Here is a 27999-nt window from a genome sequence, read left to right as displayed (position 1 = left end):
TTGTTTTATTGTTTTAATCGATTGTTTCGTACTTAAGGTTTTTGAAACTGGTATTGACAGATTTGAACTTGGTTGACTTTGCTGTCAATTCAATCGATTGTTTCGACAAAACAACCGACTGTTTTTTTAACTGGCTTAACAAAATTTTGTTAAGTTTGTTAAATTTGCTTTAAATGTTTTCAAACTGATTTGTCTTTAATAACAAATGCTTTTAACTGCTAGTTGGAGTATAAATGTTTTGTTATACGCTCCTAGCAAAAGAGTTAGAAGATCAGTTTTTTGAAATCAAGTTTTCTCCAAGATTTCTTAAAGCTTTGGATATTTCTCTAAGAGTGAAGTAGGACTTGATGTGTACTTTGATTTAATTTGTATCAGGTGTGATCAATCCTATTTCCTCCTTCAATTGTATTTTTGTAAGGACTTGTGTTCACAGAGTCAGAGTGTGTTCTGATTTTTGGTGTGATTGTGTGTGCCAAAGGAAGTGTGTGTTCTTGAGGGGATCAAGATCACTTCTTTGGTGGTTGTGTTTGTAATCTGGTTTTTGATTACTTAGTGGATACCCAGAGGTTTATGGGAACTGGATGTAGCTCTTGGTATAAGAGTGAACCAGTATAAAATTGCTAGTGTGATTCTTTCTCTCCCTTAACTCTTGTATATCTATTTTTAGTTGTTTTTATACACTACTGATAAAAAAACCGGTTGAGTCGCAGAAACAACCAGTTGAATTTCTGGAATTCAACTAAAACTATTTTCTATCTTGCATTCTTTGATTCCTATGGCTGTGATTCTTCTTTGATTCTCTTCATACCTTCAATAATTTCGAAAAACATTTAAAAACAATTCACCCCCTCTTGTTTAAGGCCTACAATTCTAACACACCCTACTCAAATTACTAAGCACACCCTACTCTAGTTTATTCTTCTATTTGGAACCCCAAAGTGAGCCAAAATTATTTACAAACATTTGTATTGTAAAAAGATCAGAAGAAAGAACATTTGATACTCTGGTTTATGCCTAGTTCTTCTTTTGCTGAGATCCTTTCAATATTTGGTGGGGCCTTGTCTAGGATGCTAAGATGATTGATCAAAGTGGGAAGTGTCTCTTGTGTCCTTGGTCATCTTCTTAGCTAATTGGATTGTATCATGCCCCCCAAGTTGGAAAGAATTCGACCTCGAATTTAGAACTCCTGTAAATAATATAGTTAGTTTGTTCACAAAGAAGATAAAAATATTTCTAAGTTTAGGATGTGAAACAAATTTATGTCCATGAAGCTTGAGGAGTTCACATGGGTGAATTCTAGATACAGGCCATGTTTGTACATAATGTTCAGGGAATAGATGATTTATTTGTAAAAATCTTCTTAGAAGGGAAAAACCTTTATGAGATTTTTGAAAGATTATCCTTAAACTTCTTTATCAAATATGTCAAGTATTTAGAATTATTTGTGAATAAAAAAGAGAAGGAAGAAGTATACCTAGAAGGCCCAATTATTTTTGTACGGGTCAACAAGATGAGACCCGTTTTACTCTCCTCTCCTTTTTTTATTTTCTCTTTTGGTTTTTATTTTTATTTGGTTCTCATTAACTTCCTTGGGACGGATGGGTTTTAAGATAGCCTTATGCCATTATGATATAATCCAAGAAGACAAACAGATGATCAAGGACTCAAGAGACAATTCACAAGGTGAGCAGTCATCTCAGCAATCAAGTCAAGGCCCCACCAAAGATCTGTCAAACCTTACCATAAGAAGAACGGGGCATACACCAGAACATCAACTGTTCTTTCTTCTAGTCTTCTTAAAAATAAAAACATGTTGTAAATAATTTGGGCTCACTTTGGGGGTCCAAATAGTAGAATATGCTAGAGTAGGTTCATTTAGCATAATAGGGGGGTGTATTTATCATTTTAGCTTGTGCGTAGTCCATTAGGGTTAGAATGTAGCCCTAGCTTCTAGAAGCTATGCCTAAGGGATGGTTTAGACCATGGTCAACACCCTAGGCAACCCCTCTCCCCTTCCTTTTCTACCCCTCACTCATCTTGCCCTCTAAGTCACTCATTCCTATATAAAGGGTGTCTACCTTTATGTATTGACATATTGAAATTTTAAGTAAAAAAACTCTGCTTGAGTAAATTGAGAGTCTGAGTACTCCTTTTTATCTGGGTCTTATCTTGGGTGGGTAGTATCCTAAGTGGCGACTCTGGATCTTATCTTGAGTGAGTGACATCTCAAGTGGAGACTCTTGCATCACTCATCCTGGAATCCCTCTGCTCCAAGTGGTGTGAATTCCCTTTCTAATCCATAAGTTCTTTTCATCCCTACTTCTGTCTCCTTCTTTATTTGCGCCATTATCCATTTCCATTTCATGTTCTTTAATGTTCCTTCCATTCAGTCACTCTTTATCATTTTAATATTGTTTCGTTGCCTCTTTTATGTTCTCTTCAATTCGACACCTTTGCATCATTGCCACCATATTATTGTGTTCTTCTCTTTGCCCTTGTGAAGTGAACCTTCATACTTACTTAACCACTTGGTTAAGTTCGTGTCCAGTGGAGATCTTCTTAGGGTTCTCACCTTTAAATTGCTAAAATCCAAAATCTAAACAAAAGTGAAACCTTTAAAATGTGCAATCTAAAATCAACTCACATCACCTTGGAAGTTGAAAGAAATTTTATTGGTATGGCCATCATGTAAAACTTGTCTATCATATTGCCAAGGCCTTCCCAATAGAATATGTGTTGCTTCCAATGGCACAACATCACATAAAACCTCATCTTTATACTTTCCTATAGAAAAAGTTATGAGGACTTGTTTATTAACCATGATTTCACCCTCTTCACTAAGCCATTGTAGTTTATAGGGATTTGTATGAGATAGTGGGTAATCTGAGCTTCTCCACTACTCTTGTACTTGCCATATTAGCACAACTACTCCCATCTATTATCATGGAAAATAACTTGTTGTTGATAAGGCAGTGAGTGTGGAAAATATTTTCTCTTTGGGTTTCATCCAAAGGTTTTGGAATTGTTCCCAACATTCGCCTTACCACCAATAAGTCACCTTCACAAGGTATCTCACATTCATTTTCACTAGGGATTTTTGAAGGGGTATGGGAGTTAGACCTAAAAGATTGATCACTATTGTCACTTACTACTATCCCCCCCTTTACCATCATGGTTCTTTTGTTAGGGCAATTTGCAGCGATATGGCCAAAACCTAAACATTTACAATATTTTTTATTTGAGGTTTTGGTTGGCGATTTAGTCCTAGAAGGAGAAGGATTGTCTTTAGAAGTTTGTGGGGTTGATTCTTTACAAGAGTTGGAAGGATTATCTTGTTTTGAAAATTTATTTTTACCCTTCCAATATGAGTTATAGAAGCCATCATTATGAGTTATAGGAAGCTGACTTAACTTTTTGGTCCTCTTCGACCTCATACACATTAAAGATTTCTTCTACTTTAGCTTCCCATCCTAAATATACATTTGGGTCACTATCCCCACTAAAACTAGATAACTTTACAAAAGAAAAATAACTCTTTGGTGGTTGGTGTTGATGACGCCTTTCATCAAAATTGTTCACTCTCCACTCCCATAGTGCCCATGAAACCTTGTAATGCGCCTAGGTTCTCGCTTCCTTTCTCTAGTTAATCTCTCTTGAGTCTCTTCAAGCCGGTGCATTCTTTCTACTAGTTGTCTCATTCTTCGTATGTGTGGGCCAAGCTTCTCTTGACATCCTCAAACTCCCCAAAAAAACATGCCTTTTGAGGAGATTGTGGTTTAGAAGATTTCCTTGAAGATGATACATGATGTTGCTGAAAGAAAGCAAACAATTAGTGAAAATAACAATTAATGCACTCAAATTCTATAATTCTCCACAAAAATAAGATTTTTACAGTAATATTAAAAATTAAGAAACTGCATTCCGATCTCCAAAACACATCTCCACAATCCAAACTCACTTTGAAAATAAAAATATTTTTTAACTCTAACTGAAATCCAAATATCAACTTCACTTGTTTTATTGACAAAAACTTTGTTACGTACGTATACGTTCCTCCCACACGCATATAATTCTAATTATGTATATTCTATCATCTTTTCAAAATTAGAACTATAGTATTCTCCAAGACGCATATAATGCTAACTTCATATATTCTACCGTCATTTCAAAGTTAAAAGTAGTGCTCTGGTTTAGGTTGGTTTTTTTGGCAAACGACATTCAATTGTTAAAATGAACTTGTAGGGAAGGTATTTAAAATTTTCAACATTCTAAATTGAATGTCCTGAAAACTGCTTAACAAATGAACATGTCTTTGGTTTTTTTAGAATGCACAATAGAGTGACTCTTTTTGGAACATCACGAGACCTTTACAAGAGTTACACTATGTTGTTCCATAGCAGATTATATCTGAACCTAACAGGCTGCTAACTCTTCTCATACTAACAGTTACATTCCACAATTTGGGAAAGAATATATTACAGAAGTTAACATATTCAATATTTTCAGTCATTTTGTTCATGCAAAGCCTTTGGAACAATTCATGCAATGCTACGGAATGATGTTGTTGACGTGCTAAACTTAAATGTTAATGGACATGTAATCTAAGCTGAAACTTTGATTTGCTTCAAGGTTAGGGTAGTGGTGAATGTATACTGTCTTTAGGCGTATCATCTTTTTATTTGGGTGATGTCATTTAAAATAAACTTAATAATTTTCTAGAAATCTATTTTTTTAAGATATGGAATAATAATCACACAGCCAAAGGCATAAATCTCACGGCAGAAACAAGTAAAAACTCGGAAAATATAGCATACAGAGACGGTGAATTCTTTCTCTGCATTTTTTAAGCAAAGATGAATTTTGTACAAATATTATTTTCCTTACCAAAATGCTTAAACTGTGTTAGGAGACAAGCAAACTCTATTGCTCATTTAGCACAAACACAACAACAAATTTGTGCCAGTCCCCAATTTTTTAATTAGACTTCTACCCTGAACAGAAATTAATTGATTTTTACAGGAAAAAAAAAAACGCCATAATGCCTAAACCATTATATTCTGGTAGTGTTATCAACTTGGTGGCATATCAGTATTCTACCCTTATTGGAGCTCATTGCATCACGTGAATTTCTTCCGTCCCATTACTCAATAGCCAAAGAAAATCTGAATTCTCATACCATCCTCACTCTCCCATCACTTCTATACATACCTCCACACCATCTTTTGCATAATCATACACTTTCCAATTCAAATATTCTGAATTGGAACACTATCCGTTCCTTCCTTTCCAACTCATAACCACACTTCTTGTTTCTCTCTCTTTGATCACCACTTTTGCCTGAACCTCCTAACTCTACTTTGGTCTTTGTCAGTCTTGAAAGCTATTGTTTGCATTAAACTCAAAGTCGTCATCAATTTTATTTAGAAATTTGATTGGTCAATAATTATTAGCTTTAATCATAATTTTGAATGTCATTTATATTGTGATTTTAAATGTAATTTATAGTATAGTTTTGATGAGAGAGAATGTAGAACTTGAAAAGTCTATTGTAAGACTATTTACAAAGACAATATTCTTATTTGAAAAGGAGCAGTGAAATAAAAAGTTATATTCTCTGTTCACAAATTGGTATCAGAGTTATGACCAGTATAACCAATAATCTGTCTCTGCCTCAATTAACAAAGATGGCCAACTATGACAATTGGAGCATCAAAATGAAAGCTCTTTTGGGATCCCAAGATTTTTGGGAGGTGGTTCAAGAAGGTTTTGAAGAACCAAAAAATACCATTGGTTACTTGGCGGCCCAAAACAAAGTGTTGAAAGAGAAACTATCAAAAGATAAGACAACTTTGTACATGTTGTATCGAACTGTTGATGAGGGAATCTTTGAGAAGATTGCTGGTGCATCCACTTCAAAGGAAGCATGGGACATCTTGGAAAAGGTGTTCAAGGGTGCAGTCCCAGTTAAACAAATGCGTCTTCAAACTCTACGAGGAGAGTTAGACGCCATGAAGATGAAGAATTCAGAAGATGTATCTAGTTACATCACTCGTGTGCAAACAGTAGCCAATCAACTTAAACGCAATGGAGAAACTCTCACGGATGCAAGGGTTCGGTCATTGACCGATGACTTTGAAAATGTTGTATGTGCAATCGAGGAGTCAAGAAACGTGGAAGAGATGAACATTGATGATCTCGCAGGTTCTCTTGAAGCACATGAACAACGAAAGAAGAAAAAGAAACAAGAAGTCTTGGAGGAAGCCTTACAAACAAAGATGACCATCAAAGAAGACAAGGTGATGTACATGCAACATAATTGAGGAAGAGGACATGGACGTAGAAGTCGTGGTTTTGATCACAACGGAGGCCGTGGGCATGGAAACAACAATGAAGAGAGGGAATAAATGAACCAACAAAACTGGCATGGACAAGGTCGTGATCGTGGTGGTCGTTTGGCAAACGACCGGTCAACAAAAAGGCACATTGGAGCTTGTTGGTGGAGCGTTGACCTCTCCCATCATAGACTTGGTGCCTCCATCCAACATAGAGGGGCGCCCTAGGAAGCATAAGAAAAGGGGAAGGAACGAACAATATCCTTGCCAATCTGCCCCTCAGTCCTCACCAAGTACCGGCTCGGGTACTTCTTCATTGGGGAAACCTCTAGATCACTCGGGGTGTGCAAGTTGCACTAACCCCCGCTAAGGAAGAGGCCATTGTCTCGGTGCTTATCGAGGACATGGTGTCAGTTTTCGTTGAGATGATGAGTTGATCTCTAGTGATATCCTGAGTGATCAGGACTGAAGTCCAAAAGAATTTTGCCCGCCACTGTAAACCTAGAGGTGGAGCTATCTAAGTCGGCTAACTCTCTGAAGGAAACTCTAGAGGTCATGGGTACCTTGGAAGAAGAATCTTGTTGAGTAAAGATTGAACTTGACAACATGCGGTCCTAAAATGTCGCCCTGCAAATAAAAGTGAAGGATCTTGAGTAGAGTCATACTGAGATGACTTACGCTCAAGAAGAATTGACTACTGGGAATAAAGCAGTAGAAGAAGAATTGGCTCTTGATTAGTCTTTTCTTCTTCACATAAGCAAAGAAGGCTTGAACCAAGGCATTCTGTAGGTGGCCTTTTTCCATGGTACCCTAGTCGAGGACGACCGTTGTGACAACTTAAAGGATGTCGTCAACAGGAAGCTAGTATCGCTAGACGATGCCAATGGGGACGAAGATGAGGAGGAACAAGTTGAAGAGGTGTTCGACCCTTTTTATCTTTGCTTTGTTGTTTTTTATTTCCTTTTGTAACCCTTGGACCCGGGGTGTAGGTTCCACTTTTTGGAATAAATACACTTAGTTTTATGGAATTGTCTTCCGATCGATTATTAGCCTATTTTTCCTTTACGCATTTTGATTTTGCAATCAAACTGTCTTCTTGACAAAGTGAATTGTGATCATACGTTTTAGTTTATGCTTTTGTTTAATAAGTTGATTTCCAATTGCGCGATTTTTCTTTGAATTCTAACTGTGCGTCTCTTTGTTGATCTGACCAACCGTGTATAGTAATCGGATTACCTCACTCTTGTTGTTAAGTTTTCAAGGGATTGTCGTTTTAGACCAAGCTTCCTTACCCAGGTTAACTAAATGGTTAATCACTATTCGGGAGGATTTGCCACGTTGGGGCAAAGCTTCCTTAGCTAAAGTGTGGCGATTTTTTTAGCATCGGAAGGGATTACTGTTTTTGGGTAAAACCTCCTTAATCATGCCTTTGGAGTGCCTTATGTGTGTGTTCGGGAGGGATTGCTAATTTTTAAGAAAGAGTTTCCTCGGTCGAAAGGTGGAGTGTGTAATTCTTCATAACTGTAGAACAATAAGAAATTTATAATTAAGTGTCTCGTTAAAACCTTCTCCGTTGAAAATCTTCCTTAGGGATAAAACAACTAAGCAAGGAAAGAGTGTACATTTCATCATTTATTAGATGTAATAAAATTTGAGGTGAGTGACATTCCACGTCCTCAGTACAACTTTTTCCGAAAGAAATTTTAAGTAATAAGCTCCTCCAGATGCTATGTTCTTATTTCGAAAAAGTCATTCCCAACTGCTTGAAAAATTTCCATCATTCTTCCTAGCTTCACTCCTCATCATCCATATTAGATCTCCCCTCTAGAAATTTTTGGGTTTTACCTCAGAGTTATACCTTTTGGTCTCCAGAATCTTGCACACTTCCTCTTTGATTCTACTTCTGTCTCTATATTCATTGATCAAGTCCATACCAATCGCTAGGCTTTCTTGATTAAAATTGACATCAAACATTTTTCTTTTCAAAGAAGGTTTGTCCAATTCTAATGGAATCATTGCTTCAGTGTCATATGTTAAGCTATAAGGAGTTTCTTGGGTATTTGTTTACGGGGTGCAATGATACAACCATAAGACTTCAATTAGCTCTTTGGTCCATTTTCCTTTTCTTGTGCTGAGTCTCTTTTTTAATTTGTTAAAATAACCTTGTTTGCTGCCTCAACTTACCCATTAGTATGAGGATGCTCTACGGAACTGGTGATATGTTTGATACCCATTCCATAATAAAATCAGTTAACCCTTGGTCGATGAATTGTCGACTGTTGTTTGTGATGATAACATGTGGAATTCTAAAACGACATATGATATTCTTCCATAAGAAGTTTTGTACGATTCTTACTGTAATTCCCACAAATGGTTCAGCTTTTATCCACTTAGTAAAGTAGTCAACTCCTACAAGGAGAAACTTACATTGCCCCTTACCTAGACTAAAAGACCCAATGATATCCATTCCCCACATTGCAAATGGCCATGGAGATAGAACATAATGTAGGTTCTTGGGTTATAGATGGGATAGTGCGTTCTCTTGCCATTTCAATCCTTTTCTGACATACTCAACGTAATCACTCTGGACGGTCGACTAGTAATACCCAACTTTGAGTACTTTAGTGGCCATCGTTCAAACTCCAGAGTGACTCCCACAAATTCCCTCATGAATCTCCTTCAGGATATACTCGGCCTGATCTTTTGGAATACATTTTAATAAAGGTCCAATATATCCTCTTTGGTATAGGTCTTTACTAATAAGAACACATCTCGCACTTTGTTGTTTCGTAGTTTTTTCTTCATTTTCTCCACATTCTGCACTTTCTAGGAAACATTGTGATGTGAGTTGATTTTTAGATGTTTTCATTTAGGTGACACTTTACTTTAAGATTGAGATTTTAGGAGTTAATGGTGATGACCTTAGGAAAATTCCCACTGGACACTAACTTAATCAAGTGGTTAAGTGGGTGTGAAGGTGCATTTCACAAAGGCAAAGATAAAAAGACATTGTATGGTTACATGTATGCAATTGTCGAAACAAAGAAGAAAACTATGAAACATTAATGGAAAGGAAAAAATGGGCAGCCTTAGGGTTTGACTTAGTCAAACCCGCATCCTAGGCTTGTCCTTCTAGAAACTAGGTCAAATTTCATTCCTAAAGGGCTAAGAACAAGCTAAAATGATACCTACACCCCTTATTATGCTAAAGACGTCTTATTCTAGCTTATCTTTACTATTTGGACCCTTAAAGTGAGTCCAAATTATTTATAACATATTCTATGCTATTGAAATTAACAATAATGAAACCCACTAATGCTCAGCACCCAAAGCCTTTCTCTGTTCCTCGTGATCCTCTGGGGCAAACTAGATGTTGAGGTAGTGGTTGGAGAATCTTGGCCTGACCCTATGTCTTGAGGCATGCTCCTAGTCTTCCTTCTCAGAGGTTGAGCCTAGTCCATAGGTGCACTCCCTCCTAGGTCCTCATCATGCTCTCCAGGTGGGAGGGAATTCGTTCACGAATTTGGAAGACCTGTAGAGAAAGGAGTCAGATCAGTGATATTGAAATAATTACTACATAAATATGTATCAGGTGAACCCAACTCATATGCATTATCATTGATCCTCTTAATGACCTGTAAGGGGCCATCACCACGAGGTAGAAGTTTGGACTTCCTTTGAGTAGGGAAACAATCCTTCCTCAAGTGAAGCCAAACCCAATCCCCAGATTCAAAGATCAATGCCTTGCGCCCCTTGTTGGCATGCTTGACATACTTGCCTACCTTCCTTTCAATTTGAAGCTTGATGTGGTGGTGTAAGTCTTTAATAAAGGAAGCTTTTTGAAAACGATCTTTGCACAACACCTCATCAAGTATGGGAATAGGAAGGAGGTTAAGGGGTGTCAGGGGATTGAACCCATACACAACCTCAAAAGGAGTGTGGGAAGTAGTAGAATTTACTACTCTATTATAGGCAAACTCAATATGAGGTATCAAGTTTTCCCACACCCTTGGGTTCCCAGAAATAAGGCACCTCAACATTTGACCCAAAGTCCTATTAACCACTTCTGTCTGACCATCAGTTTGGGGATGACAAGTAGTAGATACCAAGAATTTAAATCCAAGTTTTCCCACAAGGTCCTCAAGAAGTGAGTTAAGAACTTAGAATCTCTGTCCGATACAATACTTCTGGGAAGCTTATGCAATCTAACTACTTCCTTGAAGAAGATATTTGCAATAAAACAAGCATCATCAACTTTGTGGCATGGAATGAAGTGAGCCATTTTAGAAAACCGGTCGACTACCACAAAGATAGAATCCATACCCTTTGATGTCTTGGGAATACCTAGAATGAAATGCATGGAAATGTCTACCCAAGGCATGTTCAGGATGGGGAGAGGGGTATATAAACCATGAGGTTGTACTTTAGAATTAGCCTTCCTACATGCTATGCACTTGTCACAAGCTATGTATGAATTTGCACTTGCGGGGCCAAAAGAAATGCTCATGCAATGTGTCTAATGTCTTAGCTACTCCAAAGTGTCCCAAAAGACCACCCTCATGTGCCTCTTTAACAAGAGATTGCCTCAAAGACCCTTGGGGAACATAAAGTCTTTTCCCTTTAAAGAGAAAACCATCATGTATAAAAAAGTTTTTGTGTCCTCCCTTTGAGCACTATTGATAGATGTGAGAGAAATCAAGGTCATCCTTATAGATTTTCTTTATGTGATCAAATCCGAAAGGGTATGTCTTCTTGAAAGAGCATCGACAATCACATTAGCTTTACCTTGCTTATGTTTGATCACATAAGGAAATTGCTCAATGAACTCTACCCATTTGGCATGTCTCTTGTTGAGCTTGCTTTGGCCTTTCAAATACCTAAGGGACTCATGATCACTATGGATCACAAATTCCTTTGGAAAAAGGTAGTGTTGCCAATTTTGCAAGGCTCTCACAAGAGCATAAAGATCCTTGTCATAGGTAGAGTAATTGAGATGACTCCCCTTGAGTTTCTAACTAAAATAAGCTATGGGATGACCCTCTTGAAGGAGGACAACCCCAATGCCTAAGTTTGAGGCATCACATTCTATTTCAAATGTCTTAGTAAAGACAAGGAGCGCTAAAATGGGTGCCTTAGTCAATTTATCATTCAAAGTTTCCAAAGCTTTAACTTGTTCTTGGCCCATTTAAACACCACATCCTTTTTTACTATGGCATTGAGAGGTGCGACAATGGTACTAAAGTCTTTCACAAACCTCCTATAGAAACTAGCAATTCCATGAAAACTTCATACCTCACTAACATTGGTGGGTCTGGGCTAATGTCTAATTGTTGCAACCTTTTCCTCATCCACATGCACCCCTTTAGAACTCATAACGAACCCTAGGAAGTCTATATGATCTATTGCAAACACACATTTAGTTGGATTAACATACAATCTTTCCTTCCTAAGGGTTTCCAACACTAGCCTAACATGCAACTTATGGTCCTCTAAAAACAAGTTATAGATAAGAATGTCATCAAAATAGACCACTACAAATTTTCCAATGAAAGGCCTTAAAACATGGTGCATAAGTCGCATGAAGGTGCTTGGAGCATTAGTCAAGCCAAAGGGCATGACTAACCACTCATATAATCCAAACTTGGTCTTAAAGATGGTTTTCCATTCATCTCCTAGTTTAATTCGGATTTAGTTATACCCACTCTTAAGATCAATTTTGGTAAATATTTGAGACCCATGTAACTCATCCAACAAGTCATCTAATCTAGAAATGTGATGCCTATACTTAATGGTTATGTTGTTTATAGCGCGATAATCCGTACACATCCTCCAATTCCCATCCTTTTTAAGGACAAAAATCACAAGCATAGCACAAGGACTCATGCTATCTTGCACTCACCCCTTAGATATTAAATCCTCCACTTGTTATTGAATATCTTTGGCCTCGATTGGATTGGTCCTATATGCTTGCCTATTTGGTAAAGAAGCCCCGGGTATGAAGTCTATTTGGTGCTCAATTCCCCTTAAAGGAGGTAGTCCTTTAGGGGGATGTTGAAACACATCTTCAAACTCTTTTACCAAATTTTCCAAGCACTTAGGACTATCTACCACCGACTCACTCCTAAAGGTTTTCGTTGGAAAAGCTATGAAAATAGACTTTTGTGAAAGCATTACCTTTTTAACCTCTTGTGATGAAATGAGAAGGCTTCTTTTAGAATTCTTTTTATACTTTTCTTTTTCTCTCTTTTCTTTCATTTTAAATTGGTCCTCATGGACTTCTTTTGGTGAGAGAGATTTTAGTGTGACCTTATGCCCATGGAAGGTAAAAGAGATTTTGTTTGTAAGGCCATCATGGAAGGTTTTCCTATCATACTGCCATTACCTACCTAAAAGAATATGAGTAGTTTCCATAGGGACAATATCACACAAGATGATGTGAGTTGATTTTATGATTGATCATTTTTATGGTGACACTTTAGTTAGATTTGGATTTTAGACAAATAGAGGTGACAAGATAAAGGGCAAAATCACATAAGGAAGCAAGAACAAGAAGAGCAAAGCCGAATAGACATAAGGAAACAATTAAAAGACAAGGAAGATACAAACATGAAAAGGAATGGATTAATGGAAGAGATGATGAAAAAAGAACTTATGGATGGTGAAGCAAAGATGTATCACGCCACTTGATGAGGTGGAATCACCAAGATGAGTGAAATGAGGTCACCACTTGAGAGCATCATATCTCACAAGATAAGACCAATTTTGGAGGAGACTCACTCACTCACAACTCACACAAAAATTGTGCATAATTTCTTTACTATAATTTCAACTTGTCATTACAAAGGGTGAGACCTCCTATTTATAGAATGAGGAGCCTTAGAGAATAAGAAGGGAGAGGGGTAGGATGGTCTATGCAAGGGGGCGGCCTAGGGTTGGACTTTAGGTCAATGACGCCATTTCCTACACATTCTAGAACCTAGGGTTTCCTTCCTTCCCTAATGTACTTCTCATGGCCCAATTTTATAACTTCACCTCCTATTTATGCTATATGGACCTACTCTTGCTTATTCTACTATTTGGACCCCTCAAGTGAGCCTAACTTATTTACAAAATATTCTAAACATTTAAGAAGACTAGCAGGAAGAACTTTAGGTGCTCTAGTGTATAGCTTATTCTTCTGTTGATGCTTTCTCGAGGTTTGGTGGGGCACGACTTTGTATACTGAGATGAGTGACCCTTTTGGGAAGTTCTTGTTGTGTCCTTAGTCATCTGTGGCTTTGTATCACAAGACCTCATCCTTGTATTTACCAATAGAAAAGGCTATGAGGACTTGCTTATTTACGATGATCTACCCCTCTTCACTTAGCCATTGAAGTTTATAGGGCTTTGCATGAGAGATGGTAGGTAACCCAAGTTTGTCTACCACTTTTGTGCTTTCCACATTTGCACAACTCCCCCCATCCACAATTAATGAGCATAACTTATCATTAATGAGGCACCTAGTGTGGAAAATGTTTTCCCTTTGACTTTCCTCAAAAGGTTTTAAAACTTGACATAGCCTGCGCCTCACTAGTAATAAGTCTCTTTCACATGGACTCTCACTTTCTTCCTCACTTGGGGATCTAGAATGGCTAGGGGACCTAGATCTTTGGGAGCTATGGTCACTCATGACAACCCTTTCTTTAACCATCATGTTTCTTTTTGAAGGACAACTAGATGCAATGTGCCCAAAACCTAAACATTTAAAACACTTTCTACTTAAGGTTTTGGTAGGTGACTTAGGTGTTAAAGTGGAGAGATTAGAATGTTTAAGGTTGTAAGTGGAATCTTTCTGAACATTTGAAGGGAAATTTTTGGAAGAAGTTTTGCTTTTGTTTTTCCAAGAAGATCGGTAATAGCCATCATTAAAAGAGTTTTTGAAATGATTCACTACACCATTTTTTACTTTAGGCAACGCTGACATGTCAACGAGTAGAAAAGTGTTGCCTAAAGTGAGTATAAGCAACACTTTTTATTGTTGCCCACTTAGTAAGATTTATTTACCTTTGTCTCAAAGTATTTAGGAAAAGCGTTGCCTATTTATTTTAAGCAACATTTTATAAAATGTGGACCAAAGTGTGAGTACTTTAAAGAATGTTTTTAAAATTGTAGATATGTTAAATAGTATTTTAGGCAACATTTGTTAAAATGTGGTGTTTAACTAATATTTTAGATAAATTTTTTAAAGTGATTAAATAACATATAGGCTAAGTTTTTAAATTGTGATAATTAAATTGTGATTAATTAAGTTTTTAAATTGTGATAATTAAGACTCAACCTCGTCACGAACGTACCTTGTCATTGAGTTGGCATTGAGTGAGTAAATCCTAAACCTTGTGTCGTCACGGACGAAGACTCTTGCATATATACAAGCCTAAGTCAAAGCTAAAATCAAGATCACTCTGAAACCCTAAGTCGTTCGCTATGAACCAGGAGTGGCATTGTGCGAGTAAGGTATGTTGTTCGTTCTTCAAATTCATTCAACACAATGACATTGCCAGAAGCAAAATGATTTGAAGAGATAGGTTTAAGTTTTCTTCCTTCCATTTTCGCATGTGGTAGGGTTTTTAGTGTCAAAAATAGGATTAAAAATCAATTTTAGGGTTTAGGGATGAACTTCATTGGATTCGATATTTATTTTTTGGATTTTTTTTAAATGTTTCGTTCAATAGCGTGATGCAAATTTCTTCGTTGTGCTCTTTTTTGGTTATCTGTTGGGTTTCCTGCATATTAGGTTCTCTGTTGGATTTCCTACATTCTAGGTTCTCTGTTGGATTTCCTAATTTTTATTTTAGGTTCTGCACATAGCTTTCTTCCTTTACCATTTCTTGAATCTTTTGGAAAAGTTTCGCTACCTAGTAGGAAACAAAAACACAATTGCACACTTGATAACCATACAAAAGAAATAGTTCATGCATAGTAAGTAACTTGGTAAGTATACATGATCATTAAATTTGGCAATTTCACAATTTGACTAATCAAATCCTTGTTTCAAAATTCGATAAATTCCTATATTGTTTCAGTTAAGTGATACTCAATATGCAGGACTCTTGGACTATAGTTAAGGAAAATAATTTCTTTAGTTTATAAACTTACTAAAGCATTGGTATCAAACTAAAAGGACACAGAAAACCTAAGTGGTTTATAATATTGCACAATAGTTTCCCAGTTTCTCTACATAGATCACATAAGATCATTCAATTTGGTTAAAGTCCAACTAGTAGCTCAACTTCTCATTTTTTAAAATGGATACTAGTCAACTTGATTAGTTCATAAATCAACAAGAAAAGGAACAAGATGGGTTTTAGGAGAATCACAAGAAATATGATGAGAAACAATAACCTCTTCACTCAAAATAATTCTTTGTTTTCTTTCTTTAGAATTTCATGGACTCAGATTTTATGATTTATTTATTTTTTCAAGTGTATTTCTTTTTAATTATAATTGTAGCTTGGACTTGTTAATTGGACCTCAACTGAACACATTCAATCAAGGTGAATATTATAAGCTCAGTACAGTTGGTTGGTATTTGTTTTTTGCAATTGGTGCTTGCAGAGGTATAAACTTAGTAGAAATGCATAAGAGGAAAATTTACATGCCCCATTATATTCTGTGGACTTAGTAGAAATTTCTTTTTTTTTCGCAATCAATTGTTTAAAGATTAATCTATACTTACTATTGTATCTACTTTTCATACCAAAACAATTCTGGATGATGTGCGTCAAGTATTTGGTTTTTAAAGGCAAAGAGACAATAAGATCACCAAAATTGATAATCATACAGTGTTGTAGGTAAGTTGTAATTTCTTAGTAGCAGAAACTGTATCAAATTTCTTATTAAAAATGACAGAGAATGAAAAAACAAGAGCATTATTGTATGAACATGCCCATAGATAAGGTAGTCATCTGCAGCTTATGAAAAATCCATCTATCCATAGCACTTTTGTCAGTTGAATGTTATCATATTGTAATGTGAAAACTCAGGTTCCCAATAAGTATTATAATAGTTTTTTTTAAGAGAATTAAGAACCATAATTAAGTGTTATGATAGTTTTTTTATAATTTTGATTAAGAGAATTTATTGTATTTAATTATTGGAATTATCAACATAAATGACAGCACAAATCTTAGTTCCAACATAAATGACAGATTCTCGCATATATTTGTCTAATAATAGTGTTTTATATTGAATGATGAGCATTAGGAACACATTAATTTGCAATCAAATTTTTGAACACACATCATAATCTCCAAAACAAAGACTAATGTAGCTCGCTCAATTGCTAATTTCAGCCTTTCATTTTGCATATAATATTTTCTACTCTTCTATAATCTCTCTCATCCAATTAATAATTTATTGTTTATTCGATTGCCTGATTGATGTTCCATATATTCTGTCTAATATATTCCTATTCATCCCATTTTATTTTTTAAGTCTAGTAAGTCTAGTCTTATCTTCAACAATCAATCGTAGCTATTTTTATTTTATTTTTTAAAAGTCAAAAATTAATTTTAAGTGAATATATATTTATATATATATATATATTAAAACTTAAATTGTTTTAATAAGATTACTTTTAATTTTTACTTTAATAATTATATATATGTATATTTTTAATCCCAGAAACTACGTACTAAAATATTGTACTACAGTACAAGGATCAAATTTGTTTTGCTTTCTCGTTTCCTCTTCGAATATATTAAGTTTTCATTTCTGGTTATTCTTTATTTTATTTTGTGTGTGTTTTTCATGGTCACAATCTCGAACCTTCTCCACCACTTATATATACACTATGTAATGTAATCCTTTAAAGACTTTTACCAATTGGAATGTGTAAGTGAAAAAATAATTTTAATGTTATTTTAATAAAAATAAATTTTTGTTTATAGTTTACACGTGTGAAGGCTGGACCATTTTTAGTTATAGTGTCAGATTTTATAAAAGAAAGATAGAGGGAAGAAGAATACCCTCCAGGTTTATCTTTTATTTTCTATATTTAATATGCTCCTTTTTATTTTTACCCTTTTAGGTGATTTGGCTGATGGACAGAAGCTGTATGAAGATTTATTTGGTAGCACCGAAGTTTCAATCCTTGTTTCATTGGTGAGTGATATAAGGATTTATGGAAAAAAGGGATAGTGTACTTGATTGTTGTTGTTTCCCTTTTTAATAGGACTTTATTGATAGCAAATAGCTGTGGCAATTTGCACAATAGGTCCTCCTTTGTCCATATTCTTGAAGTTGGAAGTTTTAGTAAGAAAATGTGATTGACTTGTATACATTTTGTCCTTTTGTCTTTAGCTCATTAAAATAGTTGAATAGTCTATTGTTATCATTAATGAACCGTAACATGTGTACATATACTTATATTATAATATCATAAGTGGAATAAAAATAACTTATGTATAAAAATAAGTTATACATATTAATAATTTAAAATATGATTTATACTAATGATAATAAATTTCTTTATCAAACTTATGATAGTAATAAGAAAGGTTCACTGAAAATTTGATTTATCTTTAAATACTTAAGTAAAAAAATTTAATTGAATTTGTGTTTACAATTCTAGCTCAAAGTGTCTGGTTGGACTTAACAATATTTAAGTTTTAAGTTATTGTATTTTAATATTTTTTTAATAAGTATCATTTTAATTAGGATTCAAAATGTCAGAGGATTGAAAATCACTTTTAAGTTAGTTCAGTATTAAAAGAGAATTAAGTAAAAACTTGAATAAGTATATTTAATTAAATAAGAGTTTTTGTTTGAAACTTTCAATCTCATAATTTTCTAATAAATTTTATTTTGATTAATCTCCATTATCTTTATTTTAAAATTAATATTCATTTTATATATCTATTTCAATTCCTTTTTATACAATTTTTACGTAACGAAATATATATATATAAAGTATTAAAATAGTTTTTATATAAGAGAATTAAGAATTATAATTTAAAATTGCATATTTATCTCCTATGTGTCAGCTGCATATTTTGGAATTACGAACTCAATTTATATAATATTTCTTGCATATAATTTGTGTACATAATTAATAATTAATTCTTAGGCAACTAATTAGGAGAATTTCTTACATATAATTTGTTTATATTTTACATTAAAGGTGATGAAAAAAGAGTTTGACAAAATTCTCAAGGTTTAGCCGAGAGTATATAGATGGTCTTGAGTCATTTTTAGATTTTGCTTATACTATTAGAAGACCTCAAGGACATGAGATTTTATGTCCATGTGCCGATTATAGAAGTTGTGTTTGGGTTAAGGGTAGGCAAAAAGTCCAAATTACAAAATCAAATCCATAATTATCTAAATCCATATTAGTTCTAATACATTTAAATAGATTTATCTCAAATCTAAATCCATATTTTTGGATTTTAAATCCAATCCATTTAATTGGATATGGATTAGATATAGATTGGATACATTTTTGGATTATCCAAATTGCATTTTTGGTTGGATTTTGACTTGCCCAATCCTGGTTGATCCAAGACAACTCAGGCCCAGGTTGAGCAAATTCGACCCAAGTCCACGTCGAGCTAAGTCATCTGGGCCCAAGTCGAATCGAGTCGGTATGGGCCAAAGTTGAGTCAAGCCATTTCGGGCCAAAGTCGAGTTGAGTTAACCCTGGCCCAAGTCGAGCTGAGTGACCGATATTGAGTTGAACCGAGTTAGCCAAGGCCGATATCAAGCCGAGTTGGCCCATGTCAATATCTAGTCGAGCCGGTCCAGGCCCATGTCGAGGTGAGTCTTTCGGGTCCGATATCGAGTCAAGTGGGCCCTGGCTGATATCCAGACGACTGGGCACGGGCTAATGTCGAGCTGAGCGTGCCCAGGCGGATGTCGAGCCGAGCAGGTCCGGGTGGATGTCGAGCCGAGCGGGCCAAGGCCAATATTGAGCCGAGTGGGCCCGGGCCAATGTCGAGTTGAGCGGGCTTAGGCCGATGTTGAGCTGAACGGGCTCGAGCCCGGGCCCATGTCGAGCTCACTAATCTCAGGCCCATGTCAAGTCGAGCAAGCCTGGGCCGATGTCGAGCAGAGCAAGCCTGAGCCGATGTCGAGACCAATGGGCCCGAGCCGATGTCGAGTTCAGCGGGCCCAGACCGATGTCAAGTTGAGCGGGTTCAGGACGATATCGAGCCGAGTGGGCCCGGGTCAATGTCGAGTCGTGTGGACCTGGGCCGATGTCGAGTCGAGCGAGCTCGCCCTGAAGTCGAGCGAGCTCAGACCGATGTCGAGTAGGCTCGAACCAATGTCGAGCGGGCTCGAACCGATGACGAGCTGAGCAGGCCAAGACCGATTCGAGCCGAGCGAGCCCAGATCGATTTGAGCCAAACGAGTCCGGGTTGATGTCGAGTCGTTTGGGCCTGGGATGATGTCGAATCGTTAGGGCCTGGGCCGATGTCGTGTCATTCGAGCCCGGGCCGATGTCGAGTCGAGCGGGCCAAGGCCGATATCGAGTCGTCCAGGCCTGGATCGATGTATAGTCGTCCGAGCCCAAATCGATGTCGAGTCGTTCGGGCCTAGGCCAATGTCGAGTTGTGTGGGCCTGGGCCGATGTCGAGTTGTGTGGGCCTGGGCATATGTCAAGTCGTGTGGGCCCGGGCCGATGTCGAGTCGTCCGGGCCCAGGCCGATGTTTAGTCGTTTGGGCCCAGGTCGATGTCTAGTCGTCCAGGCCCAGGCCGATGTCGAGTCGTTTGAGCCCTGGTCGATGTCAATTCGTCCAGGCCTGGGTCGATGTCGATTCGTCCAGGCCTGGGCCGATGTCGATTCGTCCAGGCCCGAGCCAATGTCTAGTCGTCTGGGCCTGTGCTGATGTCGAGTCGTCCTGATGAGAATCAAATAAAGGAGGCTTTTATTAATGGAGGAAAAGGACATCCACCCTCACATTTGAAGTTCTTCCTTCTAGTCTTCTCAAAATTAAAAGAAGACATAAAATAAAGATGAGGCCCAAGCCCAAAGCCCAAGCCCAAGCCCAAGAAGGCCAAAGCCCAAAGAGCCCAAGTCCATCCCATGAGGGGCAAGGCCAAGCTTTGAAATACTCTTGTATAGTTTTAGGAGGTGTGGTTATTAAATAAAGGTGTGTGAAAATGTAAAATAAAGTCACATTGTCCATGTGACTTAGGAGAGTGGTGTAGGTGTAGTTTTTGGGAGGTGTCATAGTAGAAAAAGGTCACACCTCCCATGTGACTTGTTTTTGGTGGGAATTTCAAATGAGTTTATTTGAAATTTCCCACTTATTTTTCAGCACCTTAGGCTATAAATAGAGGTGCTTCCTTTGTAAAATTCAGATTTGAATTTTATCTAAAGAAACTATACTCAAAATTGGAGTGAGCATTTGGAGAGCTTTGAGCTTCTTCTCTAGTCTTATCTTGAAGGACCATGGTTTCCTCAAGTGGCGGCTTCCACACTCATCTAGGAGCATCCATACTTCTAGTGGCGTGATCATCCAACCTATCTTCCATCTTCATGAGCATTCTCTTCTCCTTCCTTTCTTCTTCTTCAATTGTTCATGTTACCTTGTGTTTTTGAGTTGTCTAGCTTTCGGTTTTTTCTATTTTCAGCACCTATATTCTGTTTTGTTTTTAAATTCTGTTCGGTTCTTTTGTTTAGTAGCTTAATTCTGTTCGGTTGATCTAGTTTCTATTTCTTTGTTGATTCAATTTGACAATATTTGGTTCATCCAAATGAGTTTGGGATTTGGTACTTGTTATTGGTGAGTTCTTGATCTTAGAACCATGATCCAACTTCTAAGAAAGTGCCTCTACATTTTCCAGCTCAAGGTGATTCCTCAAAGTGTCAAGAATCTTGTTCTATCTGGCTATTGGAATCACATCACGTCCGGGTCTGGACCGATGTAGAGCCGAGTTGTTTTGCGTCCAAGTTGAGTCAACTGAGGTGCAGTTCGAGCCAAGTTAGTTTGTGTCCATATCAAAATGGATTTAATGTAATTGAAAAAGTGGATTTAATCTAATTAACAAAGTGGATTTAATTTAGATTTAATCCACTTTAAATGGATTTAAAAAAAATCCAAATATATTTGATCTTGTTAAAATGGATATGGATTTTAAATCCAATCCATTTATTTGGATTTGGATTGGATCTAGATTGGATTTTGAAAAATCCAATCCATGATCACCCGTAGTTTGGGCAACAAGACATGTGGTCTATGATCATTTAATAGCCACGGGCTTTTTAAAAGGATATAATGTTTGGATTCACAATGAAGAAGAAGTACCTTCGACTATCAAAAGTAATGATGACATGATAGATAATGAAGATTCACAAGATGATATTTATGGCTTATTGTATATGACACACATAAAAATGTTGTAGAAGCAAAAGGAGGCAAAGAGGGTCCTAACGATGAAACTATAGAGTTCTACCATTTGATTAATGATGCAAATCAAGAACTCTACCCTGAGTGTAAAAACTTCTCCACTTTATCTTTCATCATTCGACTATAGTTGGAGCAATTCTTCATTCACTGATCTCCTACAATTACTAAAAGAGGTTATGCCTAGTTTGAATATTCTTGATTCTTTTAACAAAACAAAGACTATGATTATTGATCTAGGCCTTGATTATAAAAAGATTCATGCTTGTCAAAAAGATTGCATATTATTTTGGCAAGAGAATGAGGGTCTAGATGTTTGCAGTATATGGAAATCTTCACGATGGAAGGAATTTCCAAATGTCAATTATGAGGTTGAGCAGCCAAAATATGAGCATAAAGTTCATGCCAAAGTATTGCGATACTTTCCATTGATTCCTAGACTTCAAAGACTATTTATGTGTTCAAAGGCTACTGAGTCCATGAGATGGCATGAAGAAGAACAATCGAAGGATGGGAAAATGAGACATCCCGCTGATGGTGAAGCTTGGAAGAACATTGATAGTCTTCATGAAGATTTTTCTATTGATTCACGCAATGTAAGACTTGGTCTGGCTAGTGATGACTTTAATCCATTTTCTATTCAATTTCAACTTGTAAAATACAATGGGTAGACCTCCTATTTATAGGTGAAGGAGCCTTGGAAAACAAGCAAGAGGGGTAAGATGAGAAAACGGAAAAAATGGGCAGCCTTAGGGTTTGACTAAGTCAAACCCGCATCTTAGGCTTGTCCTTTTGAAAACTAGGTCAAATTGCCTTCCTAAAGGGCTAGGAACAAGCTAAAATGATACCTACACCCCCTATTATGCTAAAGGCACCTTATTCTAGCCTATCTTTGCTATTTGGACCTCTAAAGTTAGCCCAAATTATTTACAACATATTTTATTCTATTGAAATTAACAATAATGAAACCCACTGATGCTCGGCACCCAAAGTCTGTTCTTTGCTCCTCGTGATCCTCTGGGGCAAGCTAGGTGCTGAGGTAATGGTTGGAGAATCTTGGCCTGGCCCTATGTCTTGAGGCATGCTCCTAGTCTTCATCCTCAGAGGTTGGGCCTGGTCCATAGGCGCACTCCCTCCTAGGTCCTCATCACGTTGTATAGGTGTCATCCATGTTTCTTCCTCACTAACGGTCATGCATTGGTATGAGCTTACACTTGGGTTTTTTAGGACAACATACATAATCGACCGATGGATTCCCTTCTTTTTGGTCGTAGCAAGTCTTGATAGTATATCAACTCTGACGTTGTTTTCGTGTCATATGTCTTCGATATGTACTGAATCGAACTTGCAACAATGGCTATTTTGTTGAACAAGATGCTTTGATGTATCCAAATCCAAGTGGAAAGCTTGAAGACCTTGCTGCTGGGTGTGTGTGTTGTCTAGTTTATTGGAAACTTGTTAATTCACTCCTTAAGATGATCCAATTTCATTTGAATCTTTAACCTTTTGAAAAGATGGGTTTTCTAAAAAGCTGTTAAAGATTTCAACAGGTTGAAATTTCGAAACAACAGGTTGTTTTACCTTAGTAGTTTTTGAAAAGGTTTTGAAAAACTTGACTTTTGTCAATTCAATTCAACCGATTGTTTCAACAAAACAATCGATTATTTTTTTGAAACCCTTAACAGAATTATATTAAGTGGTTTTAATATGTTAAATGATCCTAACTACCCTGGCTCCTTTATTAAATGTTTTTGACCACTTGGTTGGTACTTATAAAGGTGGTTTTACGCTCCTAATCTTGAAGTGAGAAAAAGAGTTTATCAAAAAAAGTTTTACCAAGATTTGAAAAAGCTTTGGATCATTCTTAAGTGTGTTGAATAGGATTGGGTTGTATTATGAACTTTAAGCTTTGTAATCCCAGGTGTATTCTATTCTCTTCTTCCTTGATTACTGTATTTCTGTAATTGTGTTGCCAAGGAGTGTTGTGTGTTCTTGAGGTGTTCAAGATCAAAACTCTTGGTGTGGTTTGCCAAAGGTAGTGTGTTTCTTGAGGGGTTCAAGGTCACTACTTTGGTGTGTGGTGTTTGTAATTTGATTTTGATTGCATAGTGGAATACCCTGTGGTTTCTGGGGACTAGATGTAGCTCTTGGTGTAAGAGTGAACCAGTATAAATCTGTTTGTGTGATTCTCTCTTTCCTTGATCTTACATATATCTGTTTTAAGTTGTTTTTATTAACTGCTGATAAAAACAACCGGTTGAATCGCAAAAACAATCGGTTGATTTTCTGGAAATCAACTAAAACAACTTTGTGCTTTACTTTCCTTAGTTTCTTTCTCTGTGAATCTTCATTGGCTTTCATTATACCTTCAAAGTTTTCGAAAATCTTTTATAAACAATTCACCCCCCCTCTTTTTTAAGGCCATATATTCTAACATATTTTACCTCAAATTCTCGTTTAACTTGGCCGACTACTAATTGAGAGTCGCTTTTGCATAGTACCTAACAAGCTTCCATTTCATTTGCTAGTGTCAGTCCAGTCAGTATGGCTTCATATTCGGCTTGGTTATTTGAAGTTTTAAAATCAAAGTTCAAAGATTGTTCCAACCCTCCAGAACTATTCCTGCTCCACATGACTTTTCATTGGATGATCCATACACGTGTAGCGTTCAACGTAAGTCTTCATCCTCGGTAGGTTTAGAACTTAATTCTGCTATGAAATCAGCTAAACTCTGGGACTTGATTGCCCTTCTCAATTGGAATCGGATTTCAAACTCTGATAGTTGGATCATACATCCTATCATTCGTCCATGTAAATCTGGTTTAGCCAAGATTTTCATAATAGGATAATCATACTTCACAATTATTTGGCGATTCTGGAAGTACATCATCATCCTTTGGGCGGTGATCACGAGTGCCAAAACAAATTTGTCTATCATTTGATACCAAACCTCGACACCGTATAGTATTAGGCTAACAAAGTATATCGCTCTCTCCTCTTTCTCTACTTCTTGGACTAACGTTGCACTTACGACCTCTTCTAATACTGACAGGTAAACTATAATCAGCCATTAATTATCCAGTTTCTGTATAACTGGTGGTGCTTTTAGGAAAGCTTCTAATTGAAGGAAAATTTCTTTGCACTTGGGGTTCCAATTAAATTTAGCCACCTTCTTTAAGATTTCAACGATTGGTTTGGTTTTTTCTGCCAATTTGGGAACAAATCTTGACAAAGTCGTCCACCTCCCGATCAACTTCTATATCTCCTTGGTGTTTTCAAGGCTTCGTATTTTAATGATCGCCCTACACTTCACTAGGTTTTCTTCAATGCCATAATGACTTATCATGAATCCTATGAACTTACCTCCTTCTACCCCGAACACACACTTTCGGGATTTAGCCGCATTCCATGTTCTCTCAATGCTTTAAAGACTTCTTGTAGGTCTTCCACTTGTCGTATGCATGAATCAGATTTAACCACAATGTCGTCTACAATAAACCTCAAAATTCCGATTGAGCATTTATGTAATGATCTAATCCATGAATCTTTGGTAAGTACGACATTCTTCAAACCAAATGGAATTACCTCATAATAAAAGTTAGCATCGTCGGTCTTAAAGGTTGTTTTCTCTTTGTCCCTTAGATGCATTCAGATTTGGTTGTAACCAAAATAAACATCCAGGAAACTCAAGATTTTGTGACCAGCTGCACCATCGACCTAGCGATCTATGCTCGGTAATGGATAAGCATCCTTAGGACAAGCTTTTTTCATATCTATATAATTTGTACACATTCTCCATTTTTCATTGGACTTTTTCACCACTACCACATTGGCTAAACATGTGGTGTATTGTGCTTCTTTAACGAACACGACGTCCAACAACTTATCAGTTTCATTCTTTGCAGCATTGCATTTTTCTTCACCCGTTTTTATTTTTATTTTGGGCGATAGGGCGAGCTGCTTTGTATATCGATAACCGGTGTGTAATGATGTCTAGGCATACCCCCATCATGTCGGATATAGTCCAAGCAAACAAAGTAGCATTTTGAATAAGTGTTTGGCTTAACATGAGGTCATCGACAATCGTTAATAATGTTACAATATTTGTGGAATGTTTACCATCTTACACATGTACTAGGCGTAATTTATTTTGGGATCTAGGTCAACTATGGTAACCATGTGTTTCTTCTTGGGAGCCCAAGGCTCTTGGAGATTGCTCTCTACTCGGTCCTCATGATCTTTGGGAGTGTTCCCTTATACGTTCTCTAGAATGCTCCCTGGACGGTTCCCAATGTTGAATTTTGTTAGTAGGTTTGACCTTTAGGCTGGCCACATAACACTCTCGCACCACCTTCTGGTCTACGTGGATTGTGACTATGCCATCAAATGCGAACGAAAACTTCATAGCGAGATGTGGAGTTGACATTATCCTTCGAAATAGGTTGAAAGAAGACCTCCCGAGTAAGATGTTATATGAGGTGTTGACTTCAACTATCAAATATCTTATCTTGATGGTTCGACGAAGATGCTTGTGTTCACCGAACGTGGTATATAAATCAATGTACCCCTGAGTGTCTACTTGTTCCCCAGAAAAACCAACAATTTGATCGTCATATAGTTGGATTTCAGTTTCTGGGATCCTATCTTCTTGAAAGTCTTCCAATAAAGAATGTCCACTAATTTATTATAATTTTATTTTTAATTTACACAACAAATTGTTTTGACAACTTTTCATGTTTCAACAATATTTATATTTTGTTTTTTTTTTAAGTTAGTTATTGGCCAGTATATAGATAATATTTAAGTTGAATTACTAAAATACATAAATAATTAAATGATTTTTTATCAAATTATTTTTAATATAATGATATTAGAAATAATTTACAAAATTTTAATTAACTCAGATCTACTAAAAAATATCTCCTATTTTATTATTTATTTTTTTTTAAAACAAAAACAAATTTGTAAACTAACATATTAAACATTTTAAAAAATATATAAAAAAATTTCACAATCATCTCATCACTCACCAACTTCAATCAATTTTCTCCACAAATCTATTATACATACATTAATCCAAACAACTTCTTCACACTTTTTTTTAAGTTACTCTAAATTTACTTCCTCAAATCATCACACACCTCCTAAGTCAAACAGATAATTATAGTGTTATTATTATCACTCACAAAGTGAAATTTTCCATTAAAACTATTTTTATAATTTTTATTTTTTGTTACTACATCACAATTTGTCACTAATACTTTTTTTTGACAAAATTTTCCTTGATTTGTGACAGTTTCTATTTCAAAATCAGTTTGTTTTCAATGCATGATATATATATAGGCATAATTGAATAACATATGGTGAAGTATTGAAATTGTCTACTTATTGTGACAGATACATTTAGAAGTTAAGTGTGCCCACTCATTGCATATCAATGTGATATTAAATTATACAAAATGTATCTATATATATTGCGATATGCGATATTACTTTGGTTAAGAATTGACATCTCTAACTTCTACCATATTCTTGGAAGTTCGTTTTGACGTAGAACTTTTTCTTAAGAATAAAAGATCTGGAAACGGATCTTAATTAGCTTAGTTTAAAAACAATGGGAACGACCGTTATTAGTTTATCTATATCAGTATATATAAAGAGAATTTTTCTCTTTAACAGTTTTTAAGTTTATATATATATTTTTTAATTTTATTCTTATATTAATATTTTATTTTGATTATTCTGTCATTTTGCAATTAATAAATTAGTTATCAATTTTTTTAGATTTAAATAAAATAATTATAAAAAGTAATTGATAGAGTAATTACAAAACAGTTTTTTTTATTTAAATAAAATAATTAAAAAAACAGTTAATAAGTAGTTATCAAACAATTTTTTTAAATTTAAATAAAATAATTTGTTATTTTGTAGTTAATAGAATAGTTATCATTTTTTTATATATTTAAATAAATTAATTATAGAAAATAATTTATAGGATAGTTAGGAAACCTGTTTTTGAAATTTAAATAAAATAATTAAAAAAAGAGAGTTAATAACTATCCAAACTAGCATCGTGGGAAGTGCTGTACAAGTATGTTGTACTATTTGTCTATTTTAGTAATTTATTAATCGAACATTGTATAATTTTTTTTGTGTCTCTTAATTTATAACATTTTAGTTATGAGACCAGTGTTTTTAATACATGAAAGTGTAGTCGTCAAATGCTGCTTCTTCCTTCTTCCTTCTTCTCTTTTTCTTTTTTAATTTCATGAAAAGA

At 35.9% G+C, this 27999-nt stretch overlaps 1 protein-coding gene across 1 annotated transcript; it reads left to right on the top strand.

Moving 5' to 3' along the window:
• The first annotated feature begins 5684 nt into the window (after positions 1 to 5684).
• LOC137838677 (uncharacterized) lies at positions 5685 to 6320 on the top strand. The gene has a single exon (XM_068647910.1). The coding sequence runs from the start codon at positions 5685 to 5687 to the stop codon at positions 6318 to 6320; it is 636 nt and encodes a 211-aa protein (XP_068504011.1).
• The last annotated feature ends 21679 nt before the right edge of the window (positions 6321 to 27999 follow it).

Source organism: Phaseolus vulgaris, chromosome 4 (genome assembly GCF_000499845.2).
Source record: "Phaseolus vulgaris cultivar G19833 chromosome 4, P. vulgaris v2.0, whole genome shotgun sequence".
In the NCBI taxonomy this organism is placed as follows: Eukaryota; Viridiplantae; Streptophyta; class Magnoliopsida; order Fabales; family Fabaceae; genus Phaseolus; species Phaseolus vulgaris.
Note: the sequence above shows the minus strand (reverse complement) of the source record. Positions and strands in the feature narration are given on the sequence as shown.

Coding starts and splice junctions, on each gene's coding strand:
- LOC137838677 (XM_068647910.1), top strand. CDS start 5,685: ATGGCCAACTATGACAATTGGAGCATCAAAATGAAAGCTCTTTTGGGA.